Here is a 24,492-nt window from a genome sequence, read left to right on the forward strand (position 1 = left end):
TTCAACAAACCTTTGAGGCAGCTCCACTAATTTCACCAGACACATCCTCCTGCCTGCCTCCCAGCATTTAAAATGCACGTAACAGATACCCCCCGTTTTAAGAGTGTCGGGGGAAAGGAAAACAGAATGGCCCTGGACCCTAAAAGCGATTTCCACTCAGGCCTGACCACCCGAGTGTCATCTTAGAAGCTCACAGTGAAAGAAGAGAATTCACAGTTGTTCTATTTATTTTTTGGTTTTTTTGAGACCGGGTCTCTCTGTAGCTTTGGAACCTATCCTGGAACTAGCTCTTGTAAACCAGGCTGGTCTCGAACTCACGGAGATCCGCCTGCCTCTGCCTCCCGAGTGCTGGGATTAAAGGCGCGCACCACCACCACCCGGCAATAGTTGTTCCTTTTATCTCTCTGGCACACTGGAACACACACACATCCAAAATAATAATAGGTTAAAAACTACCTGCGTGCTGGGGATCAAATTCCTGTCCTCATCATTGTGAAACAAACACTTTATTACATACATACACACTAAATAAAAATGTAACATTAAAAAAAAAGTGACAATTAAAGTCAAATTTTTGAACTGTTGAGGTACATTGAATTTCAAGTCACAGGAAAACATTCATTTTATCAGTAAGGGCATTTTAATTCTTCATTTTCTGGCAGTAACATCTGCTGATAGCTATATAAGAACTGAAAAAGCACTTTTCAAAAACCGTTTGGGAGCTGGAAAGATGCTCAAGTGGTTAAGAGTGCTTGCTCCCCTAGCAGAGGCCTCAAGTTCCATACCAAGTATGCAAATGAGCAGCTCACAGCCACCTATAACTCCAGTTCCAGGGACCCCTACAGGTTCTTCTGGTCTCTTGGGCACTGTACCCTTGGGGGGGGCATATCTCCCCCCCTTTTTAAAATTAGAACTGTGGACATTAAAGTGCCTTTTCCATGAACATTATGTGTACATACATGGGGATCTTAGAGCGCCAAGAAAAATACCAACAGAACATTCACCAAACGGCCGTGACCGGTACATTTGCTTTGCCAAGTAAGCGTACTTGGCAAAATTCAGTTATTAAAGAATTTTGCTTTTAAGCTAACATCTTAATTATGCATTTGTTTCTAAGACTTTTTTTCTAAACACCCTTTCAGAACTGAAGAGATGGCTCAGCAGTTAAAAGCACTGGCTGTTCTTCCAAAGGATCTGGGTTCAATTCCAGTAACCACATGGCAGCTAACAACTGTCTGTAACTCCAGTTCCAGAGTACTCAACACCTTTATACAGCTATACATGCAGGCAAAACACCAATGCACATAAATAAAGAAAAATTAAAAAACACCCTTTCATTCAAGAATATATTTGTATAATTGACAATTTCATGAATTCTAAATTCTTAAAGTATCTATACAATTTTTGTGACACTACGGGTTGAATGTAAGGGCCTTGTACATGCTGGGCAAGCACTTGTACTGCCCAGCCATATATATTCTCATACCTGTAGCCTTTTCACATGTAACACCTGATTTCCAATGTTTAATTTCACCCAGTGCATTCATTAAAATGATCAGTTTCTCCATAAGTTAGTTTAATTGCTACTTCTAAAACTGTAGACTGAGAACAGATATATTCCGTTTTTAATTGGCTAGAATTTTACTCATGTGGTATATAGCTAGAACAAGAATTCCCAGCCTCTCTGAGCATCCTTCAACTCGTAACAAAAACGAATGTCTACAACAAATTTGTGGTCTGACCCTACTCAACATTACCGAGCAGATTTCTAATATTCCTGGGAAAAGCTTTTTCAAATACACAGTATCCTACCACAAGATACACCAGCATTTAACAGTTCTGTATTCATGAACTCTAACATCATCAGTAACATTATAAATGGCACCCTCATCCATGAGTTGTATACAAGATTTGTCCCTTAAGACAGTGCTGAAGGGGCTTACTGGGTCACAGTGTACATGGTTTTAAGGCTTTTAATGTACTTTAGCAAGTAATCTCCTGAATGACTTGAGCAAACCTACCCACTCTGTTGCTCATTATATCAACACAGTGGACTTTGTCGTTAATGAAGGAACTAAGCCAACCAAAGGCCCATTGGATTCTCACCAACCAAGGACACACTTCTAGTAAGTAAATGAAAAACAGATTCTTTTGAAAAGTCACTCAGCTTTCTCCCAGTAAGATAACTAACAGAAACACTTCCTGAAAAAAAAAGAGAAGGTTTGGGTGCCAAGAGTCTAGTTCAGTGGCAATTTGCTTTCCTAGCATGCACAAGGCCCTGAGTCCCATTGACAGCACCAAGAAGAAGGGAAGAGGCTACAGTGTTTTTCTAAAATAAAAAGTTAAAAAAAGAAAAATCAGTACCAAATAACCAAAATGTTTTATTTGACTAAATTCAGATTCATGCATAAGCATGACAGTCTCTCGCTCTCTCTCTCTGTTTATCGGACTTTGGCAATTAAAAAAAAAAAACAAAAAAAACAAAACACAAAAACCATAAACAAACCAAGCAGCCTTGTACAGAAGAATGAGAACGCCAAAGATGAGGAGTCTACAGTTTTACTGTAGGACACATATGTACACATATATACATATGTATATATTTCTGAAAGGCTGTGTCAACTCTCAGGTCAGCTCAGACACACGTGACTCCAGAATCACTTCTTCACTTCTCCAAGGTCTTCGATGCTGTCATCATCCACCTGTAAGACACAGATAAAAGAAGTTTATGAATTGTGGCAAAAATTAAGAAAGAAATAAAGTGATTTGCTTTAAAAACTTGTTTCTACAGGTGTATGCATCCTGTGCACTTACCTCTGGCCACTTTTCCTGAATGACATCAATTATGTCGTCTGTGAAGTCTCCCTGAATGATGATCTCATCCTCCCCTGTTACTGAGGCACCGCAGGAGAATTTTTGAGCAAAAAATCTTTGTGCTTCTTTGAGATCAATTTCTGTTTTAGTTTTTTAGAAAAAAAGGGGGGGCAAGACCATAATTGGAATTATATAACAAAGATACTCCTTCATTTTGAAATTTCATCTGCATTTTAAAATCATTTAACAAGTGGTATTAATTTTTTCCAGAACAATGACTAAAACTATTATAGGCAGAGCTCTTAACATGTATTTTCAAGGTCATATAGTCTCAATATAGAAAACAGCATCCTCCACACTACTCCACCACACAGTAAGACTAAAATGGCAAGAGCGATAACACAATTTTTTTTTTTTTTTTTTTTTTTTTTTTTTTTTTTTGGTTTTTCGAGACAGGGTTTCTCTGTGGTTTTGGAGCCTTTCCTGGAACTAGCTCTTGTGGACCAGGCTGGTCTCGAACTCACAGAGATCCGCCTGCCTTTGCCTCCCAAGTGCTGGGATTAAAGGCGTGCACCACCACCACCCGGCTATTTAATATATTTAATTAACACATTAGACTTAAAAGAGTAAGCCAGCCCCAATTAAAGGTTTCCTTTTATAAGAGTTGCTGTGGTCATGGTGTCTCTTCATAACAATAGAAACCTAAGACAGTTCACAAGTGGTAGGATTATAGGCATGTGCCACCTTAACAGGTTAAATCTTAATAGCATTCTGGAGACACAGGAGCAGCCTTAGCCACTTTTAAGTCCTACCTAGAACTCTTCATTTTATACAAATATATTCAACAGCAGTTCCTCAAGAACTGGCAGTGGTACATACCTGCAACCCCAGATACTTAGGAGGCGAAGCAGTAGTTTGAGAAGAGCCAAGGTTACACAGCAAGATAGCATTCTCAAAAACAAAAAGCAAGCAAACAAAACCAGGCAAAATTACCAGATAGGAAAAAAAAAAAAGAGTGCTAGTTTATTCTATAGAAGACTTTTATCTATAAGTCAGTAGGAAGAATCGTTGCCTGGCATCTGGGAGGCCCTCATCTCACTCTCCAGCCGTGGATCACAACAGCTAGGCAGGCGGCACACTCCTATAAACCAGTACTTGGGAGGATCAGAAGCTCAAGGTCACCCTTCTCTTTCATCACTAGCTGAGCCAGCTTAAGATGAAGAAGCCCCACCCAGTTTTTTTCTTTTCTTGTGGCAAAGGTTCACTATGTACCCCTGACCTAGAACTACCTATATAAACCAGACTGGCATATGCCTGTTTCTGCCTTCTGAGTGCTGGAATTAAAGGGTATATCATCCCATCTGGCAAGCAACCCCGCCTTTAAGGAAAACAGCAAGAAAAAAGAAAAGGAAGGAAGGAAGGAAGGGAGGGAGGGAGGGAGGGAGGGAGGGAGGGAGGGAGGGAGGGAGGGAGGGAGGGAGGGAGGGAGGGATTGTGTGCTCAACGTGGCACATGTCTGTAACCTCAATAAGGTGGGTGGACTGCCTGAACTACAAAGGAAGTTTCAGCCTAGTGTAGGCTAGAGAGCATCACCTTGTAGTGTGCCTCTCCCCCGCCCCACCTCCAAAAAAAAAATTCAGAACAGGGACCAGAAAGACAGACAGCTCTTGTAGAGGCTTTGTGTCCAATTCCCAGCACTCACATATGATGGCTCACAACCGGTGACTCTAGCCCCAGGAAATCCAGCATTCTCTTCTGTGGGAACCAGGAAGACACATGGTACACAGACATACATGCAGGTAAAACACCCAATACACATAAAATTAAAAAAATAAATAAATAAAAAATAAAAAAAAAGTACTGGCTGGTCTTCCAGAGGTCCTGAGTTCAATTTCCATCAACCACCTTGTGGTTCACAGCCGTCTGAAATGGGAACTGGCTCCCTCTTCTAGTCTGCATGCATACATAATAAATAAACAAATCCTCAAAAAAAAAAAATAAAAACAGAAAGGCAAAAACCTCTTTTAGTATATTCTTGGCATAAACAAATATAAGGAAGCAGGGATGCAACTTCCCAACACCTTATAAAAACACCTGAGCAGAACTTCATGATACAAATAAATAGACTCTGGTTTATACATTTTCTTTGTAAACAAAGAAATAAACTAAAACCTCAACTCACCAAATGTTGCAAGGCCACACACTCTGGTCACGTATTTCTTCTTCGCTCTGGGAATTTTGGCTATTGTGACCTTCTGTGGTACTGTCTTCTTCTTCTGTTTTATTTGACCTCTTCCCCCTTCATTAAGAAAGAGCTCACATCAATCGCTTCCTTTTCCACAATTGTGAACAATACTGAGTCTTTCGCTTTGTGTTCAAGTTCCTTTTCTAAATACAAGTCACACAGGTTATTTACTCAGCAACACTCATCAATTAGTACTCCAGGAACTCACAATCCACTAAGATGAGTGGTGGGGGGAGGTGTTAAAATAAAGCAGACATGGGGTACAGGTCTACAGGGAGAGATCTTGAGGTCAAGTTCGACCTGGACTACTTAGTCTGAGGTGTGTCATCAAGGACAGGTGCTTGCTGCCAAGCCTGACAACCTGAATTCAATCCCCAGAACCCACATGATGCGAGGAAAGAACTGGCTCCTGTAAACTGTCCTCTGACCCCCACACACGTGTATACTATTTTCCACATGCAACAAATATTTTTTGTTTTTTTCAAGACAGGATTTCTGTGTGTAGCCTAGCTTTGAGCCTAACTCAAAGGTCTACCTGCTTCTGCGTTCTGAGAGCTAAGATTAGAAGTGTGCCACCACTGCCTAGCAGTGAATGAATGAATGAATGAATGAATGAATGAATGAATGAATGACAGATAATGTTTCCTAAAGGAAGTGACCTCTAGGGTGAGTTTAAAGAACAGAAGAGTGTTCAGGTGAAGACAAATGGCTTCAGTTCAAGAGAAAATACACTGAATTTGGGAAGCACGCTTGTTTTATTGAAGAATACTTATGGGTTTGCAGTACAGGAAGTCAGAAGTCAGTAAGAACTGGATCCAAGTTCAGGTGTGACTACAATGGACAAAGAGAAGTCACTGAGGACAGAAAGAATGAAAGAACAGATTCATGGTTATGAAGATCAGGTCAGCTCTAGGGTGAAGGTGGATTTATGAAGAGTAAGATGGAAAGAGAGGCAAATGAACTTCCTGTATTCACTCCAACAAAACCTAGTCAAAATATAAACCAAAATGTAGCATCGGTAACAGCAAGCAGCTGAAGAGAAAAATGCAGGGGAAGAGAGAAAGGACAGATTTTAGCACTATTAACGGGAGCAGAGCCTGACACAGACCTCAGGTTTCCAGCTGAGGTGATAGGATAATTGTGCAACCTCTGCCAAAACGGGAAAAATGAAAGATGATTCAGGACTCAGTCAATTTAACTTTGGAAGTGCTTCATTTGAGGTATCTGTGGGGACCATGTACATTTTCAGCCTGCCATGGGCCAGGCATAGACATACAGATTTAGGAAATACAGATATATAATAGTGTAGCAGAGATACAATAGAAACATCCTGGGAGAATGAACAGAATGTAGGAAGACCTGGGACAGAGCCTGGGAAGTTACTTCAAAGGGAAACCAGAAAGAAGAGGGGTCTATACAAACAAGAAAATCAAGGAAATTCACACTTCAGAAAGGTTCAGGTGTTCTTTTTTTCTTTTGGTTTTGCAAGGCAGGGTTTATTCTTTGTAGCCCTGGCTGTCCTGGAACTGACTCTGTAGACCTCTGCCTCAAACTCAGGCCTTCCTCTGCTTCCTGAGCGCTAGGATTAAAAGCGTGTGCCACCACCGCCCAACTTTCACATGCTCTTTCTACTTAGCAGATACCAAAAAACTGGTGACAGTTTCAGTAAAGACAGGCTGGAGTGAGCAGTAACAGATGTGAGGCTGGGAGATGAGTCCACTTTAGTAAAGGCATCTGGATAAGAACTGGTGAGAAACGTAAGTAAAAGATAGCAACAGACTCTTAGCAGAGACCTCTTAAGTAGCATGCGTAAGGCCTTGGGTTCAATGTTCAGCACTGGGGAAAACGGTGGTAGGGCTGGGGGTCATGGCAAAAATCTTTAAAGCTGGGGCTGAAAAAATGGCTCAGCAGTTAAACACATTTGCAGTCTTTAAAGATGACATGGTTTGGTTCCCAGCATCCACATGTCTACTAATAACTACCTATAACTCCAGTTCCAGAGATCTAACCCATGGGCAATGAATCCACACAGTGCATACATACAGGGAAAACACCCATACATAGATAATCAAAATAAATTATAAGATAATTTATTAACAAAACAATTAATGAGGAAGAGATGGGTATGGGATAGGTGCCATAGCATAAAGAATCTGTTTTGGGCAGGCAGTCATGGTGCATGCCTGTAATCCTAGCACTCAGGAGGCAGAGGCCAGTAGATTTCTGTGAGTTCAAGGCCAGTCTGGTCTACAAGGTGAGTTCTAGGACAGCCAGAGCTGTTACACAGAGAAAACCTGTCTCAAAAAACAAAACAACAAAAACAAAAACATAAAAAAATAATCTGTTTTAGAGAGGAAAGAACTAAGTGCAAGCAACAGCTCATTCCACTTCAACAGAAAGGAATGTTCAGCAGGCTGGTTGTGTCTTAAAGGCACATTAAGATAAACACACATATATTTTCAATCCTTTTTGTTTGTTTGTTTTTCCTTTTGAGACAAGGTCTCTCTACGTACACTGACTATCCTGAACTCACAGAGATCCATCTGCCTCTGCCTCCTGAGTGCTGGAAATAAAGGTGCTCACCACCAGGACCAGCTGGATTTGGCTTTTTGAGACAAGGTCCTCATTATGTACCTCAGGCTGGCCTTGAATTCCCAGCAGTTCTCTGGCTTTAATACTAAGATTACAAACATTAACAGGCAGAAGCTCTCATCACTCCAGTTATCCTCTACAGGAAGGAAGGTATGTCTATATAAATCAAATGTGGATTAGGTCTTACCTCTCTTTTGTTTTTTCTTCTCCTCCTCTTCCCCTACTGTCCCTTGACCTTCACTAATGCCAGCTTCTTGTTTGGGTGAATTTTCTGTACAGAAAAATAAAATGCAAAAACATGAACAGCATTTTATATTAATATTGTAAAGAGAAATCATCTGCTGAGGATGTGGCTCAGGCTAAAGAGTGTTACCTGAGTGTACAAAGCCCTGGGTTGTTTCCACTTTAATTCCAGTACTGAGGTAAAGGCAAGGGGATCAGAAGTGGAAGGTCAGGATTTTTCGGCTTTGCAGAGGGTTTCCTTCTCTGTGTGTCCACTGATGTGTTTCCTCACCCCTAATAAACACTGTTCAACTGCCGATTGTCTGAGGTGCTTGAGATTTCTCTGCTGGTACCTGATTTTTCCTAACTTTTAATTATTTAACCTACAGAAAGAAACCTAATCAAAACCCCCTAGACTATCATTTGGGGGAGGGGAGCTTGTCTCATATTTCTTTTGAGAACCACTGACTGGTATTTCTTACTGGTAAGACACTGCCAATAGGCCTGCTACAGTATTTTAATGTTTCTGGTACACAGTCCAGCCAGCTACAAAACTATGCCTTGTCTTATTAAACAAAACTTATGTTGCCAAGCAGTGGTGGCACACACCTTTAATCCCAGCACTCAAGAGACAGAGGCAGGAGGATCTCTTGTGTGTTCAAGGCCAGCCAGGTCTACAAAGTGAAATCAAGACAGCAAAAGTTACACAGAGAAACCCTGCCTCAAAAAACAAAACAAAAACAAAAAAAAAAAACCAAACCTTATGTTAACCACAATGCCAAAACCTCTTACTCATTAACCTTGTGTCTTCATGTTCCGTGTGAAGTACAGAAAAGAAACTCAAAGACTGACTTATAAGCTTAACCTGGCTTTTGTTTGTTTTGCCTTCTGGAGGCAGGGCTTCTCGGGATCCACTTGCTTCTGCCTCCAGAGAGCTAGGATTACAGGTGCCACCACCATGCCCAGTTGACTCCTTTTGCAACCATTTGTTTGTTTATTATTTTCCAAGGCAGGGTTTCTCTGTGAAACAGTCCTGGCTGTCCTAGAACTCACTCTGTAGGCCACACTGGCCTCGAACTCATAGAGATGGGATTAAAGGCTTGCATCACCACCACCTAGCTTTTATTTTTATTTATTTATTTATTTATTTATTTATTTATTTATTTATTTATTTATTTATTTTTTTACTCCTTGAACTCTTAACCCTGATATAAGGCCTCCTCGACAGTGCGTATCTACACTACCGGTAGAAAATGGTGCAGGGAAATCATCAGTCTCATCGACACCTGTAACAGAGCCTGTCAAGGGCTCCTTACATGGTTTTATCTGCTCTCTTCCTTTATTAAGGGTAAAACTGCCCCAGCTATTTTTCCAACTACACTCTCAGTGGGAATTATAACACTAACAGCCTCACATCTTGTTCCGGATGCTACCTGATTAGTATGCCAAGCCTCGAAGATACACACCATCAACAAATGGCTGTCTTATGCTCCAGATCACTGCCACTGGTTAAGTTTGTGGCTCCTTAGACAGACTTCCCTATGAGGGACTCTGACTGCTGCCCCCACCGTCCTCCCTGAGTCCCCTAAGAGTAGTTAGGTGACCTTTGAGAGGAAGGGATGGGAAATTAGGAGTTAGGCAGACTCATGGTAGACAGACAGACAAAGAGGAGAAGCCATGGCTGGGTAATAAAGGTGGCGAATTCCTAAGATGGCCAGCTTCCTCCTCACCCTCCACACTTGACACAAAAGCCCAGAAGTTTAAAACAAAGGCTTTGTAGGTCCTGGTCTCCGACCAGCAGGCCTCTGCGGATGGACTAGCAGACATGTTCAAGATCTGCTCAAGACGAGTCACACAACAGTTCTGGGCCAACCGACCGTCCATGCTTTCTTCAAACTGACGAACCCTAAATTAGGGGAAGAAAATTCTTCAAAGGCTTTAAAACCTGAAAGAGTTCCCTCTGCTTTGCTGAGGTCTTTTTCTTTCCCTGTGTGTCTATTGCTTTTGTAGGTTTCCTCACAGCCCCCTCCCCCATAACCCCTTTCTTCAACTGTTTAAAACAAAGGGGTAGGGTGGGGTTGAAGGTCATCCTCAGCACAATGTTTGAGGCCAGCCTGGGCCATGTGAGATCTGTCTCAAACAAAACAACCAGGGCTGCTTTGGTGACTCAATGGGTAAGGCATTGCTCCAAAGCTTAACCACCTGAGTTTGTGGAATGGTGGTGAGCACAGCTCCCACAAGTTGTCCTCAGAAACACACACAATTTCGCAAGTAAATAAAGCAACCTATACTAGCTGAATATAGCATCTATAAAGCAAATAACTATACTGCACTCTAATGAAATTGAACTCTAAATGTACTACAGTAAGTCTGTAGTCTGGCTATGTATCCTCCAAAGGCTCAGGAGTTAAAGACTTAGTCCCCAAGAAGGTGTCATTGTTTTAAAGGATAGGAGGGTTTAAAGTGAGGAGAGACAAGGTCTAGAAGGAGACAGTCATTAGAGGTTTCAATTTGGAGACAATGGGACCTAGTCCCTTCCTCTTTTTCACTTCCCAGTCAGTACAGGCCTAGAGCAAGAGAGTCACAGTGATAGACTAAGATCTGTTTGAACTCACAGAGATCCACCTGCCTCTGCCTCCTGAGTGCCAGGCTTAAAGCATACACTACTACTACTGCTCAGTGGACTAAAAAAGAACTATGGGCCAAATTAACCTTTTTTAAGTTTATTATTTTAGGTATCTGCTATAGTGATGGTAATAGAGAACAAAATGTTTAGGATTTTATTCTATCTTTCCATCCATCCATCCATCCATCCATCCATCCATCCATCCATCCATCCAATTTATTTACGCTTCAAACACAGAGATCCATTTGCCTCCAAGTGCTAGAATTAAAGGTGAGCGCCACTTCACATGGTTGAGGATCCCCACCCCACCCCCAGATAGGGTTTCTCTGTGTAGCTCTGGCTGTACTGGAACTTACTCTGTAGACCAGGCTGGCCTCGAACTCACAGAGACCCATCTGCCTCTGCTTCCTGAGTGCTGGGATTAAAGGTGTGAGCCACCACCCCAGCAAGGATTTTGTTTTTTAAAACAGCACTTTGGTAGGAGGATCAGGCCAGCCTGGGCTACCTAGTGAAACCCTGTCTCATAACAAAACAGGGGCTAGAAAGATGGCTCAGATTAAGAGCATTTGCCGCTCTTGCAAAGTAACTGAGTTTGGTTCCCAACACCCACATCAGGTGGCTCCTAACTGTGAATTTCAGTTCCAAGAAGATATGACACCTCTGGCCTCCTCAGACACCTGCACACAAGCGTACATACACCTAATTTAAAAATAATAATAGCTAAAAAAACAAAAAACAAAAGGGGAAGCCATGTGTAAAGGTGCAAACCTTTAATCCCAACACTCAAAGGCAGGCAGATCTCTTGAGTTCCAGGACAGCCAGAGCTATATGCTGAGACCTTGTCTCAAAAACCAAAACCAAAACACAAAACAAACATCCCACAAGTCCCTGCCTCAGCCATGCATCACTATGCCCAGCTCACAAACTATGACTTTTTACCATGTGAAAGAGAAGCAAAACACTCAGATCAAGAGCCGGACGGTGGTGGCGCACGCCTTTAATCCCAGCACTTGGGAGGCAGAGGCAGGCGGATCTCTGTGAGTTCAAGACCAGCCTGGTCTACAAGAGCTAGTTCCAGGACAGGCTCCAAAACCACAGAGAAACCCTGTCTCGAAAAAACCAAAAAAAAAAAACCAAAAAAAAAAAAAAAAAAAAAATTCTTGCTGGGCGGTGGTGGCGCACGCCTTTAATCCCAGCAGAGGCAGGCGGATCTCTGTGAGTTCGAGACCAGCCTGGTCTACAAAGGGAGTTCCAGGACAGGCTCCAAAGCTACAGAGAAACCCTGTCTCGAAAAACCAAAAAAAAAAGAAAGAAAATTTCTTATGGGGCTGCAGAGATGGCTTAGCAGGCAAGGGCACTTGCTACTCTTGCAGAGGACCCGGGGTTCAATTCCCACCATCCACACGGCAGCTTACAATGATCTGTAACTCTAGCTACAGGGGATCTTACACCCTCTTCCTGCCTCCACCAGACATGCATGTGGTGCACAGACATACATGCAGGCAAAACACCCATACACATAAAGTAAAAATAAATAGAATCTGAAAAAAATGATAAAAGGAAAAAAAGAAACTTTATGTAAATCTGGTTTGTTTTTGTTTTTTTGAAATTTACCAAGTTCTTGTCAGCCAGAGTTAAATGGTGTGATTGTCTCAAAAACTAAACAAAAAGAACCTGTATCTTTAGGACAGAAACCAAAGTAAAACACAAACAGCTTGTTATTAACATGACAGCTGGGGAAGGCTCAGCCATTCCCTCACCCCAGCAGCATCTTCCTACTCCTTGGAGGAACCGCTCTGTACAGTTGTCCTTCCTTTTACGCATCAGACAAGAAGGCACTCCCAGAACCAGCCAACCCGACTTACTTCATGGATGAGACACGCTTCTCCTGCTCCCCTCTCAAGTCAATCGTGTCTAGGCAGGTCACGCTCAGGGACAAAATGGAGGTGCTAATCCCAAGGCCAGCCTTTAAGTGTTCTTTCCCAGCAAAGAGCGACTAAGTAGTTACTATCTCCAAAGACAAGAATACTGCCTCATGTAAATAATATAAAAATGGAGCAGCAAAGAGAGGGACAACATGGGATGCAATAGGATGGAATAGGCCTGTTTCAAGCCATCTTTTCCTTGTTCCCACTACTGACTTTTTTCTACAAACCTTGCAAGAGAAGCCATCAACAATAGCTAAGAGATCTGTTCCCTGTCTGTGACACCCCAGCACAACCAATCCCACTCTTTGAGCCCTAGATGCCCCTCTTCCTCACACCTCACATCCACCATTCTGTTCTACACAGCCTCACCCTCTAACCAGCTCTCCCCACCTCCACCCATTATTGCCATTCTCAACCAAGTTGCTGTATCATTGCCTTTGCTGTCATCATCCTTGAGACAAGATCTCACTAAATTACCCTGGCTAATCTTCAACTCTCTTATCTCTGAACTTAAATAATTTTAAAGTTAACCAAGATGGGTGAAAGGACTTTCCCACCCTTTTCTATTAGGACTAGGAATTGACTCAGGGCCCTGCGCATGCTAAGCAAGTGCCCACCATCGAGCTACACCCACAACTCTAAGAGACAGAGTCTCCTAAGGCTGGCCAGGCTGGCCTTGACATCACTGTCTAACCTCAGACCGCCACACAACCGGGACAGTAGGCCTTCGCCACCAGGTCCACCCAAACTTTCCTTTTTAAAATGCCACATGTGTATTTGTTTCGTAAATACAATGTTAATAAAATAAAAACCTATGTTCAAAAAAGGAAAAAGTCCATACCTACAGTCAGTTTTGCAAATTCATTTGGAAAATTTTTCTCTAGCCATTGTCTACATTTAGCAACATCAGGCATATATTCACAGTACTAGAAGGGAAAGAAAAGAACAAATTGAGTGAGAATCATGCATTTCAAACAATATAATTAAAACATCCCCATATACTTGATAAAGAATGATAAACTACACACACACACACACAATTTCTATCTCACTATGTAGTCAGGGAAGTCTCTTAAATCTAAATCAGAGTACTAGAATTACAGGTCACCATGCTCAGCCTCGCCTGACCATCCACAGGAAATCTGTAATTCAAGTAGGAAATGTCCCTTAAGAAATGAAAACTCACCAGGTGGTGCATGGCTTTAACCCCAGCACTGGGGAGACAGAGGCAGGTGGATCTCTGTTGAGTCTGAGACCAGCCTGGACAGCTAGGGCTACACAGAGAAACCCTGGGGGGAGGGGAAATGAAAACTCAGATCAGGCCCTCCTCAGCACAGCTGTTTACTTCTCCATAAAGCAAAAGGGTCATTAGAAAGAGTAGTAGCCAGGCGGTGGTGGCGCACACCTTTAATCCCAGCACTCGGGAGGCAGAAGCAGGCGGATCTCTGTGAGTTCGAGGCCAGCCTGGTCTATAAGACGTAGTTCCAGGACAAGAACCAAAAGCTACGAAGAAACCCTGTCTCGAAAAAATCCAGAAAAAGAAAAAGTATAGCAGGGCTGGAGAGATGGCTCAGCGGTTAAGAGTATTGCCTGCTCTTCCAAAGGTCCTGAGTTCAATTCCCAGCAACCACATGGTGGCACTCACAACCATCTGTAATGAGGTCTGGTACCCTCTTCTGGCCTGCAGGCATACACACAGACAGAACATTGTATACATAATAAATAAATATTAAAAAAAAAAGAGAGAGAGAGAGAGTGCAGCAGCCAGGCAGTGGTGGCGCACACCTTTAATTCCAGAACTCGGGAGGCAGAGACAGGCAGATCTCTGTGAGTTCGAGGCCAGCCTGTTCTACAGAGTGAGTTCCAGTACAGGCTCTAAAGCTACACAGAGAAACCCTGTCTCAAAAAACCAAACCAAACCAAAAAATAAAGAGGGTAACAACTAGGAACAGAGGAACACGCCTGAAAAAATCCCAGCACCCACTCACTCAAGAGGATCAGACCAGAGACTGAGGTCAAGGTCATAAACAGGGAGAGACCACCTAGTCTGAGAAAAATGAGGGAGGGAGTAACAAACAAAAATATGCTTCTTTTTTTCTGAGCCTGTCTTGGAACTAGCTCTTGTAGACCAGGCTGGTCTGGAACTCAGAGATCCGCCTGCCTCTGCCTCCCGAGTGCTGGGATTAAAGGTGTGCGCCACCACCACCCGGCCAAAAACACATTTCTTGCTTTGGCCACAAATGGTCTTTATTAATAGCTAGACTGAAGAAAAGTCTTAAACACAATTTCTACTCCTTATTCTTCCTCTGCTCAGGCATGTAAGTCTTGGCTTTCAAGTTACTTTTGCTTCCACCATCTGACTAGTCATAAATTTCATACAAAAATCTAAAACATACAGCCAAGTACAAAAAAGATGTATACATGGGGCTGGTGAGATGGTGGGGCTGGAGACATGTGCATCAGTTATGAGCGTTTATTGCTCTTGCAGAGGACCCAGATTCAGGTCCAAGCATACACATGTTGGCTCACAACCACCTGCAACTGCAGGTCCAAGGGATCCAATCCTCCGCTGACCGGAGGGCACTGTATGTACGTGGAGCACACAACTCAAGTAGGCACATAAGTAAAAACACATAAACATTTTTAAGAAAAAAAAAAAAAAAGGCATTTATAATCACAGCTACTCAGGAGGATAAGGAAGCACAACTGAATCCAAGACTAATCTGTGGTAAGACCCTATATTCATTCATTCACTCTTTTTTTTTTTTTTCAGACAGGGTTTCTCTGTGTACTCTTTGCTATCCTGGAAATTGTTTGTAGACAGGCTGGCCTTGAACTCACAGAGATCTGTCTGTCTCTGCCTTCTGACTACTGGAATTAAAGGCGTGCATAACCACTGCCTGGCTCATTTTTGGTTTTTTGAACAGGGTTTCTCCACGTAGCCCTGGCTTTCCTGGAAATCACTCTGTAGACCAAGCTGGTCTCGAACTCAGAGTTCTGCCTGCCTTTGCCTCCTAAATGCTGGAATTAAGGCGTGGGCCACCGCTACACCTGGCTAAAACCCTACTTTAAAAAAAAAAAAAAAAAAAAAAAGGCCAGTAAGGTAAGAGAGTACATGTACAATTCGAATGTCTAATTTCTAAGATAAAAAAGTATTCTGATCCAGGGCCAACAAGATGGTTTGGTGAGTCCATGTGCTGTCACCAAGCCTGACAACTTCAATTCAATTCTAGGAACCCACATGGTAGGAGAGAACTGACCCCTGCTCCCCTGCAAGTTTTCCTCTGGCCTCCACAATTGTACCGTGGAACATACTGCACACACACACGCGCACACACATTTAAAAAAACTAAGTATTCTGATCCAAAGTTCTATATAAAAGGTTGATAGGAAACGAAAGGATAGAAGTTCTCAGATTAACTCTAAAATCAAGAGTGATCTCACATGCAGAAAGAGAATAACAAAAAAAACTTACCTCTGTTGGTAATGAACAAACTAGAGAAATGGAGAGAAAAAAAGATGTGAAATGTTAAAACCATGACAACACAGTAGCCTCATACTCTCTACCTGACGGAATACTTCCCTCTAGCTTTTCATTTCTTTCTCCTTACGTGTCATCACTACTTTTCAATCGAATATTCTACTTGAGAGTTTTCCCTCTCTTAACACCCCAAGAATACTAAGTAACCACCAGGAAGCACACACTGGCTTCAAACTTCATGGTCTCGCTGCCTCAGCCTCTTGGGTGCTGGGTGAGTCGCGCCCCAGCTTGTCTGCCTTTACATGCTCCTGTGGCACTTAGTTTCAAATCCTACTCTGCAGAGATTTCTGAGGTCAAAGGTGCGTGATTACTTCAGATGACAGTACTCTGACATTTTGATCTAAAGGCAATTGTCAGTTGATATAAAAGCAAACCTTTCATATTTTATAACTTATCTATAAAGTGTCTGTCTTTCCTGAGATTTCTCAAGACAATTATATCTTACTCATTCTCTGAGTGAAACACAACATGGCATAGAATAGAGCCTAGAACATGTTTTCTAAATAAATCCAAGCTGTTTTCTGAATCCCTGATAAGTCTATAGCCAAGCGATGAGCCCGGTTCTCTTGAGTTCAGTGGCTGGAGAGGTGGCTCAGCAGTTTAGCAAACCTGCTGCTCTTATAAGGATGGCAATTTGGCTCCCAGCACCTACATCAGCGGTTCACAACCACCTGTAACTTTAGCTCCAGATTTGACTCTCTTCTGGCATCTGTGGGCACCCACAATGTGGCATAAACATACACAGGCTCATAAATAAAAATAGAGAGACCTAAAGGGACAGACAGAGACAGGGTCACACAACACTACTGCCAAGGCTAGGCTAGGACTCCTGGATTCACAGGATCCTGCCTCAAAGTCCCCAAGAACAGCTGGGACTACAGGTACATAACACTGTATCTCACTATGCTCAACTATGGGTCACGACCCTAAATGTGTCACCTAAGACCATCGGAAAACAAAACCTCTGTTCCAAACTCTCTTTAACTTTCGCTAAATCATACCATAGGCTGGTCACTACGCTTGCTTCCTCCAACGTTTAGTCCTGTGCTACATACATTCTCACATAGCTTCTTTGCTCAAAAACCTTCAGTGACCTACAAGCAGTTACAAAACAAGGCCCCCAAATCTGGTCCAGACCCAATTGTCTTTCAATTTTCTGCTACTACTTCCAAAATCCGCATTAACAAGAGCATTGCAATACCTGCAAATTTACATTCCCCTCATTTCTTACCTCTCTTCCTGCTCTTTGGCCTGGCATAGCTGCCTGCAACACTACCTGCCTTTCAAATACCAACTGTGCTTGCCTCTATGCGGTCTCCCCCAGCTCTACAACTAGGAAAACCTCTCCCTTTCCACACCACTGTGACTATTCCTGAAGTGTATTTCTTGTCTCTGCTACTAATACACCTGTGTACACCCCTCCCCATCCAACACTCACCAACGGCTACCCAGTCTAAGCTACATGTAGCGAACAGGCAGAGCCTTGCTGTCTTACAGCCCCCCCTACAATCTAGCCCAGCACCTTATCCAGACGTACTTTGTCGGTTGCTGCACTTTCTTGCCAAGCCCATCATCATAACACACTGAGGTTAGACTCTAAATGCACCTTTTGGTAGCCTCTGCCTTACACATCTGGTTTACTAAGCCTGAGGCAACGGAAAACACAACTTATCTTTGACTCACACAAGCAATCAACACAAAAGTTGTTTCCCAGAAAACCATCAAATAATAGCTATCACTGAAGGCTTAAACAGGGCACATTTCCTTGTCAACGTCCTTACTTCACTCTTCACAAAGACCCCCCCCAACCTCCTAATTTATAGTTGTTTTAGTGTTTTCTATTCCCTAAGTGAGTCTCTCCTACCATGTGGATCTCAAGGATTGAACTCAGGCCATCAGGCTTGGCAGCAAGCTCCTTTACAACTGAGTCCACCGACTCCCAAGTGTTTCTTATACATGTAGATCTTAAATGCCTTGGGGCTTAGAAACACCTCTTCCCTAGTATTTGCAATGCCCAGTACAAAAGCAAGGAGAGGACTGAAGAAAGTTAACTGTTCTCAGAACAGAATGATCTGGCAGATAGACACTTGCCGTCAGTTCAGTCTAAGCCTGATTACCTGGGTTCCATCACTGAAACCCTGGATAGAGGGAGAATCTCAAAAGCTGTCCTCTGATCTGAGCTCTATTCTCATGCATACACAAAATAACAAAATTAAAACAAAAACAAAAGATTAGTAATTGTTTACCAATGGAAAAGACTGAATAGTGTCACCCTTTCAAAAGCCACCTCAAAGTGACATACATGGGGGTCGAGGATTGTAGATTAATTTATTGTTTTTCTAACTCAATCCCTAAGATCCCCATAAAATGGGCATGGCGGTACACAGCCAAAACTAGCACTCAGTAGGCAGAATAGGCTGATCACCTTTGTCTACACAGTAATTTCAAAACCCAGTTTTGTTTTAGACCTATTAGGGAGTGGTGGGTGCAGAGGCCAGCCTACTGTACATTCTGCATTCTTGGCCAGACAAGTTTACATAGTAAACCCCGTCTCAAACAACAACAACAACAACAAAAACAACAGAACACCTTTTTTTGCTTGTTTTGAATTTTTGTTGTTTCAAGACAGGGTTTCTGCCGGGCGGTGGTGGCGCACGCCTTTAATCCCAGCACTTGGGAGGCAGAGGCAGGCAGATCTCTGTGAGTTCGAGACCAGCCTGGTCTACAAGAGCTAGTTCCAGGACAGGCTCCAAAACCACAGAGAAACCCTGTCTCAAAAAACCAAAAACGAAAAGAAAAAAAAAAAAGACAGGGTTTCTCTGTGTAGCCCTGGCTGTCCTCAAACTCAGAAATCCTTCTGTTTCTGCCTCCCCAGTGCTGGGATCAAAGGCGTGTACCACCACTGCCCGGCTAACACATTGTTTTTTTAAGTTGATACAGATAAGCTTGAAAGGTAGTATTGTGGTGAAGGGCTATGGTTATCACCCACATAGACACAAACGTAGACACATAAACAAAAATAAAACCCACAGGCTAGAGAGATGGCTCGGTGGCTAAGGTTAAGAAAACTGACTCTTCTTCCAGGGCAGGGTTTCTAGTATCAGAACTGATTACGATGGCCCACAACCATCCATAACCCCAAAGGATCCAATGCCCTCTCCTGGCCTCTGTGGGCACCAGCCACACAAGTGGTACATAGACATACATGTAGACAAAACCCCCTATTTTTTTTTTATTTTTTTATTTTTTGGTTTTTTGAGATAGGGTTTCTCTATAGCTTTGGAGCCTATCCTGGAACTAGCTCTTGTAGACCAGGCTGGCCTCAAATTCAGACATCTGCCTGCCTCTGCCTCCTGAGTGCTGGGATTAGCCTAGATGCTATGATTAGCCGTTTTTGTTTTGGGTCTTCTTTTTTGTTGTTTTTTCTTTTCTTTTTTTTCTTTTTTCTTTCTTTCTTTCTTTTTTTTTTTTTTGAGACAGGGTTTCTGTGTAGCCCTGGCTGTCCTGGAGATCTGCCTGCTTGTCTCCTGAGTGCTGGAATTAAAGTGGTACTCCACCACCACCAGGCTTTTTTGTTTTGTTTTGCTCTGAGATAAGGTCTTAGTCTATAGCTCATTTTGTAGCCCAAGCCGGCCTCAAACTTGCAACAACCTTCCTTTCTCCATCTCCCAAGTGAGCCTGAGTCACCATACCCTGCTTGATCTTTTGATCTTTATTTATTATGTATGTACTTGCTATGTAGACCAGACCATTTTGCTTCTGTCTCCTGCGTACTGAGATTAGACATGTGCTTATCTGCCTTAATGTCATCTTTTTTCTCACACATTAAGACACAAATCTCTCAACCTCACAGAAATAAGATAACTTGCCCAGGGCCACACACCTAGGAAGTATTTAAGTCAGAAAGCACACTCTGGCCCATTACTCACATTATCAATATCATAACAAAACACAACCAACACTATATAATTCTTTCTGCTTTTTCCTACGTCCCTTCCTTCCTTTCAAGTTTTAGGACAGGTTCAACACAGCCCAGACTGGCTGGAATTCTGCAATCTCCCTGACTACCTCTGCTGAGTGTGGGGATTACATGTGTATTCCTTCACATCAAATTTTAGAGGTCAGGACTCTCAGCAAGCACGCTACCCACTGATGGCCCCTCTGAGAAAGCCTGCAAACATGTCTTGGTTGTGTACTGTCCTTTTCCTAAGCAACTGCCCCTACCTCCCTTAAAGCCTGCGCTTAGGATTTACACTAAAACTGTTTCTTGCTTCTCACTATCTTCCCTGGGAAAATGACAAAGAGGAAATGACATTGATGCAGCGGAGGCCCCGGCTTGGGAGACCACAGAAATATTCTCTAGGGTCACGATGGGAGCCAGGACTAAGCCCACAGGGTGAAGACCAAAGGCAAGAGTGGATCCCTATCACCAAGTTGAGCCACATGGTGAAGGACATGACCAAGTGTCTAGAAAAGATCATTCTCCCAGCCCCTTCAGAAATCAGAACATTGACTTTCTCCTGGGGACATCCCTTAAGGATATAGGTACTGAGGCAGAAGCAAACTCACACTGGTTTGCAGACCAGACTCGAGGCATTTACTGCCCCTGGGGACTAAGAGCCACACTAATCTGGAGGTTAAGTGCTCCAAGGAAGTAGTCACTGCCATTCAAGGAGCCAAGCTTTCCACCCCTGTGGGAGAGGTTACAGAGGGCACAAGAACTGCACACGCCACACAAAGTGGCAGGCTGCTGTAGCCGTGTACTGACTAACCCATCTCCACTGGCAGACATTGGCACCGTTGGCTCCTGGGTCCAAGAAGCTGGTACCACTGGCCAGTACTGATGAAGACCACTGCATTTCAGTCAGGGAAAGCATGGCCACCTGGGCAACTTCTACCAAGGCCACCTCTGATACCCTCTCCAAGACCTACAGCTACCTGACCCTCTGGTAGGTATCTTCTTATCAGGAACTTACAGACTATCTTGTGAGAACTCAGACCAGAACCTCTATGCACATGACCCAGGATTCAACCATGGCTACTATATAACTTTTCTACAAAAAGTCAATTAAGCTTATTTAAAAAAAAAAAAAAGTAATAATAACAATAATAAAGAGAAAAAGAACCAAATGTTGGGGGTTGGAGAGATAGTTCAGTGGTTAAGAGAGCTTACTGCTCCTACAGAAGACCCAGATTTGATTCCCAGCACCCACCTGGTTGCTCAGAACTACCTGTAACTCTGGTTCCAAGATATCCAGTGCCCTCTTCTGACCTCCATGGGCTCCTGCACACATGTGGTGCACATACATACACTCAGGCATGTACACAAACCCATTTAAAACAAAAAAGTAGTTATGCATGGTGGCATATGCCTTTAATCCCAGCACTCTGAGCAGAGGCAGGAGGATCTCTAAGGTCCAGGCTAGCCAAGGCTACCGAGTGAGACTGCCTCAGAAACAAACAATATGAAGAACAAACGGCTGAAGACTGGAGAAAAACGGGCTTAGGCTTTCCTTGGTGATGGGGGGGAGGCAAACAACATAAAACAAACCTGCTTCTTACTCAACTCCAACTTCGTTGTATTAAAAAGTAAAGCTGGGCACGATAGTACACACCTTTAATCCCAGCACTAGGAAATGAGAGGCAGGCAGATCTCTGAGATCGAGGCCAGCCTGGTCTAGAGAGTGAGTTCCAGGCCAGTCAGAGCCACACAGAGAAACCCTGTCTTTAAAACAAAGTCTAAAGCTGTGGTGATGCCTTAGCCTTATTCAATAAAGTTCAATAAAGTACTTGCAACATAAGCCTAAAGGCTGCGTCAGGATCCCCAGCAACCCAGCATCCATGTTAAAGCCAGCAAAGCAGAGAACTACAGTCATAATACTGGGGAGACAGAGGATCCCTAGTGCTTGTTAGCCACCCAGTCTAGCCCATGAGTGTCAGATTCACTGGCAGACCCTTTTCAAAGAAACATGGCGGACTGTGATTAAGGAAGTCACCCTCTGACCTCTGACATCACACATCCACATACAAAAATGTAATTATCCAAACCAGACTTTCCCAAGACTGTCCTACCACACACCACTCTGAGCTCACCTCCTCTATTACTTAACCAACACCCTCCTTGTACTATAAGAATTCAAAGTTGCTGCTCAAGAAGGTCATGGGTAAAGGCATCTGAAGCCAAGCCGGAGGACCTGAGTTCAATCCCCAGGATCCACAAAGAAGACAGAACTAAGGTTCACAAATGGTCCTTGACACCCACACATGGGTCATGACACAGATGCACACACACAAATGAAATAAAAAAAAAAAAAAAAAGCTCAAGAGTCTAGCCAGCCATCAAGCTTCCTCAGTCCCTGCTCAGCCCAGTACTGGGACTGAACCCAGAGGCTGGGAACTCTCTGGATCAGTGCTCTGCTGCTAAGCAACATCTCCAGGTCCTGCCTTTTCTTCCCGACAGTTCGCTTCCTTTAGGATGCCCTTTCTTGCCTCTTCCATACTTCCCCTTCCTTTAAGACTCCCTACCGTCCTAAAAGCTCTCCATAACAAAGCATATACATCCAACATCTGGCTGGGATACTCCATTGCACATCTCGATTCCAACTGGACTGTCACACCTCCAGGTCAGGAGGCAAGACCCAAATGGCACAGGAAAAAGGAGTATCTGTTAACCTCTTCGTCCTCCCTAGGTTCCCTCCTCAATTAAGAATCGTCCAAACCACAAAGACAGATGCAGGAGTTAACAAGACCAAATGTGAAACTTGAACGTTAAGCATAAAAACGGTGAGCAAGGGCCATTTCTACCCTTCCAACACTTGCCTCCACAATAAAGGACTCGAAGAGGGTAATCGGAATCTAACTTGGCACTGTTCCTCGTATCGCCTTTGCAATCGGTCCCACTGGATTCAGAAATGTCAGCAGCCATCTCACAAACCTGTAAGCAAAGTAACACAACTTCACTATTTTGGAGCTGGACCCCCGAAAAGCAGCATTTGGGTGCAGTCTTGGCTTGCACTATGTATCCCTGCCCCCGGAAGCTGTTTCGATTCTATTACAAAGGACACAAGTTTCATTGGAGTCACAAAGTATGATCAGCTGTAGGCTTATCTACCTGCTCCACGGATCTAAAGGGAAGCAAGAATTGGGCCATGAAGGCTGAGGGTTGGGGCGAGGGTAAAGGGGACTCCAGAGGAAAAGAGGAAGCAGCTGGGGAAATAGACGGGGTGGGTGACTTCGACAGGGACGGGGCAGGTCTGAGGGTCAAATGGGAGGGATGCAAACTACAAGAAAGGCTCCAGAGCATCTGCACGAGGAGGGCGAGTCACTCGAGGTGACCAGAACGCAAGGTGCGGCGACAGCAAAATACCAAGGGAGAGAGACCGAGCCAGGGACGAGAATGGGAGTGCCACGGCCTGGGGAGACAAAACTGGGGCAGAAAGACCAGGAAAAGGGCAGGGAGCCCTTAGGAGGACGGACACTAAGGGGAGAGCCCGGGGACGCCACGGGAGGCCCCCATGTGGGCGGGCGTGGAGACGCTCGGCCCGGCCCCCTTCCTCCAGGCAGCGCCGCGGCTGCCCCCACACGCTCGACCAGCTCCTCGGAAGCCGCAGAGGCGCGAGCGCTCGTTACCCAGCCGGTCGCACAGCCCCCGCCGCCTCCGCTCCCGCCAGCTGAAGCGACACATGCAAGTCCTCTTGCCCGGCCACAGCAGCCCCAAAGCCGTCTGGAGACACGCTCGCGCGAGACAATAGGCCTTTATCGCGAGATCCCGGCAGCCGCTAGGCGGATGTCGCGAGAAGCCTGATGGCCGCGGGTGGGCGGGGCGCAGAGGGAGGCACGTGCGCTCTGACCTGGGCTGGAGGGAAGGGGATCGAGTGACATGGAGGCAGACGGCCAGTAGGAGGCGCTCGCTACCCATGGAGAGGATGAGCCAGCGCCTGGAGGATCCGGCGCAGTGGGGCGTGGACTGGACTGGAGGAGGGGCTCTTGAGTCACAGGGCAGCCTATCCCCAGTGTCTGGGCTGCATCCTAGAGTCCCAACTAACCCCTATCCTGATGGATAAGTCACTTCTCTGCGGAGAGATGGCAGCTGGATGAGACACTGGGTTTCATTCCACTACTCTTCCCTAAATTGGAATTATTCTTGCAAAGATTATATTAATTACTGTTTTTGTTTACTTCACCAGGCTGACAACAATTTCCATATGATTTGCGCATATCTCGTTTTATACATGTCCTACGCTGGAATTTATTGATCCCATCTCAGGGTTTCTGGTTTTAACCACACACAGCCTTGCTTTGGTTTTGCTTCCTTGTTTTTATTTTGGGGAAACCCCTTCATCTGCATACTCAGCCCAAGTCCCACTTGTGAAACCGGACACTTTTAGAGCTCAGAAAGAAAGAGCTGGCTAGGAAGTTGCTCTTCTACATCACCTCCAGTGCCAGCATCCCTTTGCTTTTCTGTTTGGAGCTTACTTTGCATGGACTAAACTATCCTAAACAGAGATTAATCCAGCGTGACCTC

At 44.0% G+C, this 24,492-nt stretch overlaps 1 protein-coding gene across 1 annotated transcript; it reads right to left on the minus strand.

Annotated features, from left to right (window-relative positions):
- Window positions 1-490: 490 nt before the first annotated feature.
- On the minus strand, window positions 491-23,716 carry Denr (density regulated re-initiation and release factor). Its single transcript, XM_057765902.1, has 8 exons — window positions 23,598-23,716; window positions 22,788-22,902; window positions 15,903-15,922; window positions 13,269-13,353; window positions 7,839-7,922; window positions 4,997-5,113; window positions 2,815-2,954; window positions 491-2,702 (listed from the first exon to the last, which is right to left on the minus strand). The coding sequence occupies exons 2-8, from the start codon at window positions 22,891-22,893 to the stop codon at window positions 2,658-2,660; spliced, it is 597 nt and encodes a 198-aa protein (XP_057621885.1). The 5' UTR covers window positions 22,894-22,902; window positions 23,598-23,716; the 3' UTR covers window positions 491-2,657.
- Between the last annotated feature and the right edge of the window lie 776 nt (window positions 23,717-24,492).

The sequence above is a fragment of the Chionomys nivalis genome, chromosome 3 (assembly GCF_950005125.1).
Source record: "Chionomys nivalis chromosome 3, mChiNiv1.1, whole genome shotgun sequence".
In the NCBI taxonomy this organism is placed as follows: Eukaryota; Metazoa; Chordata; class Mammalia; order Rodentia; family Cricetidae; genus Chionomys; species Chionomys nivalis.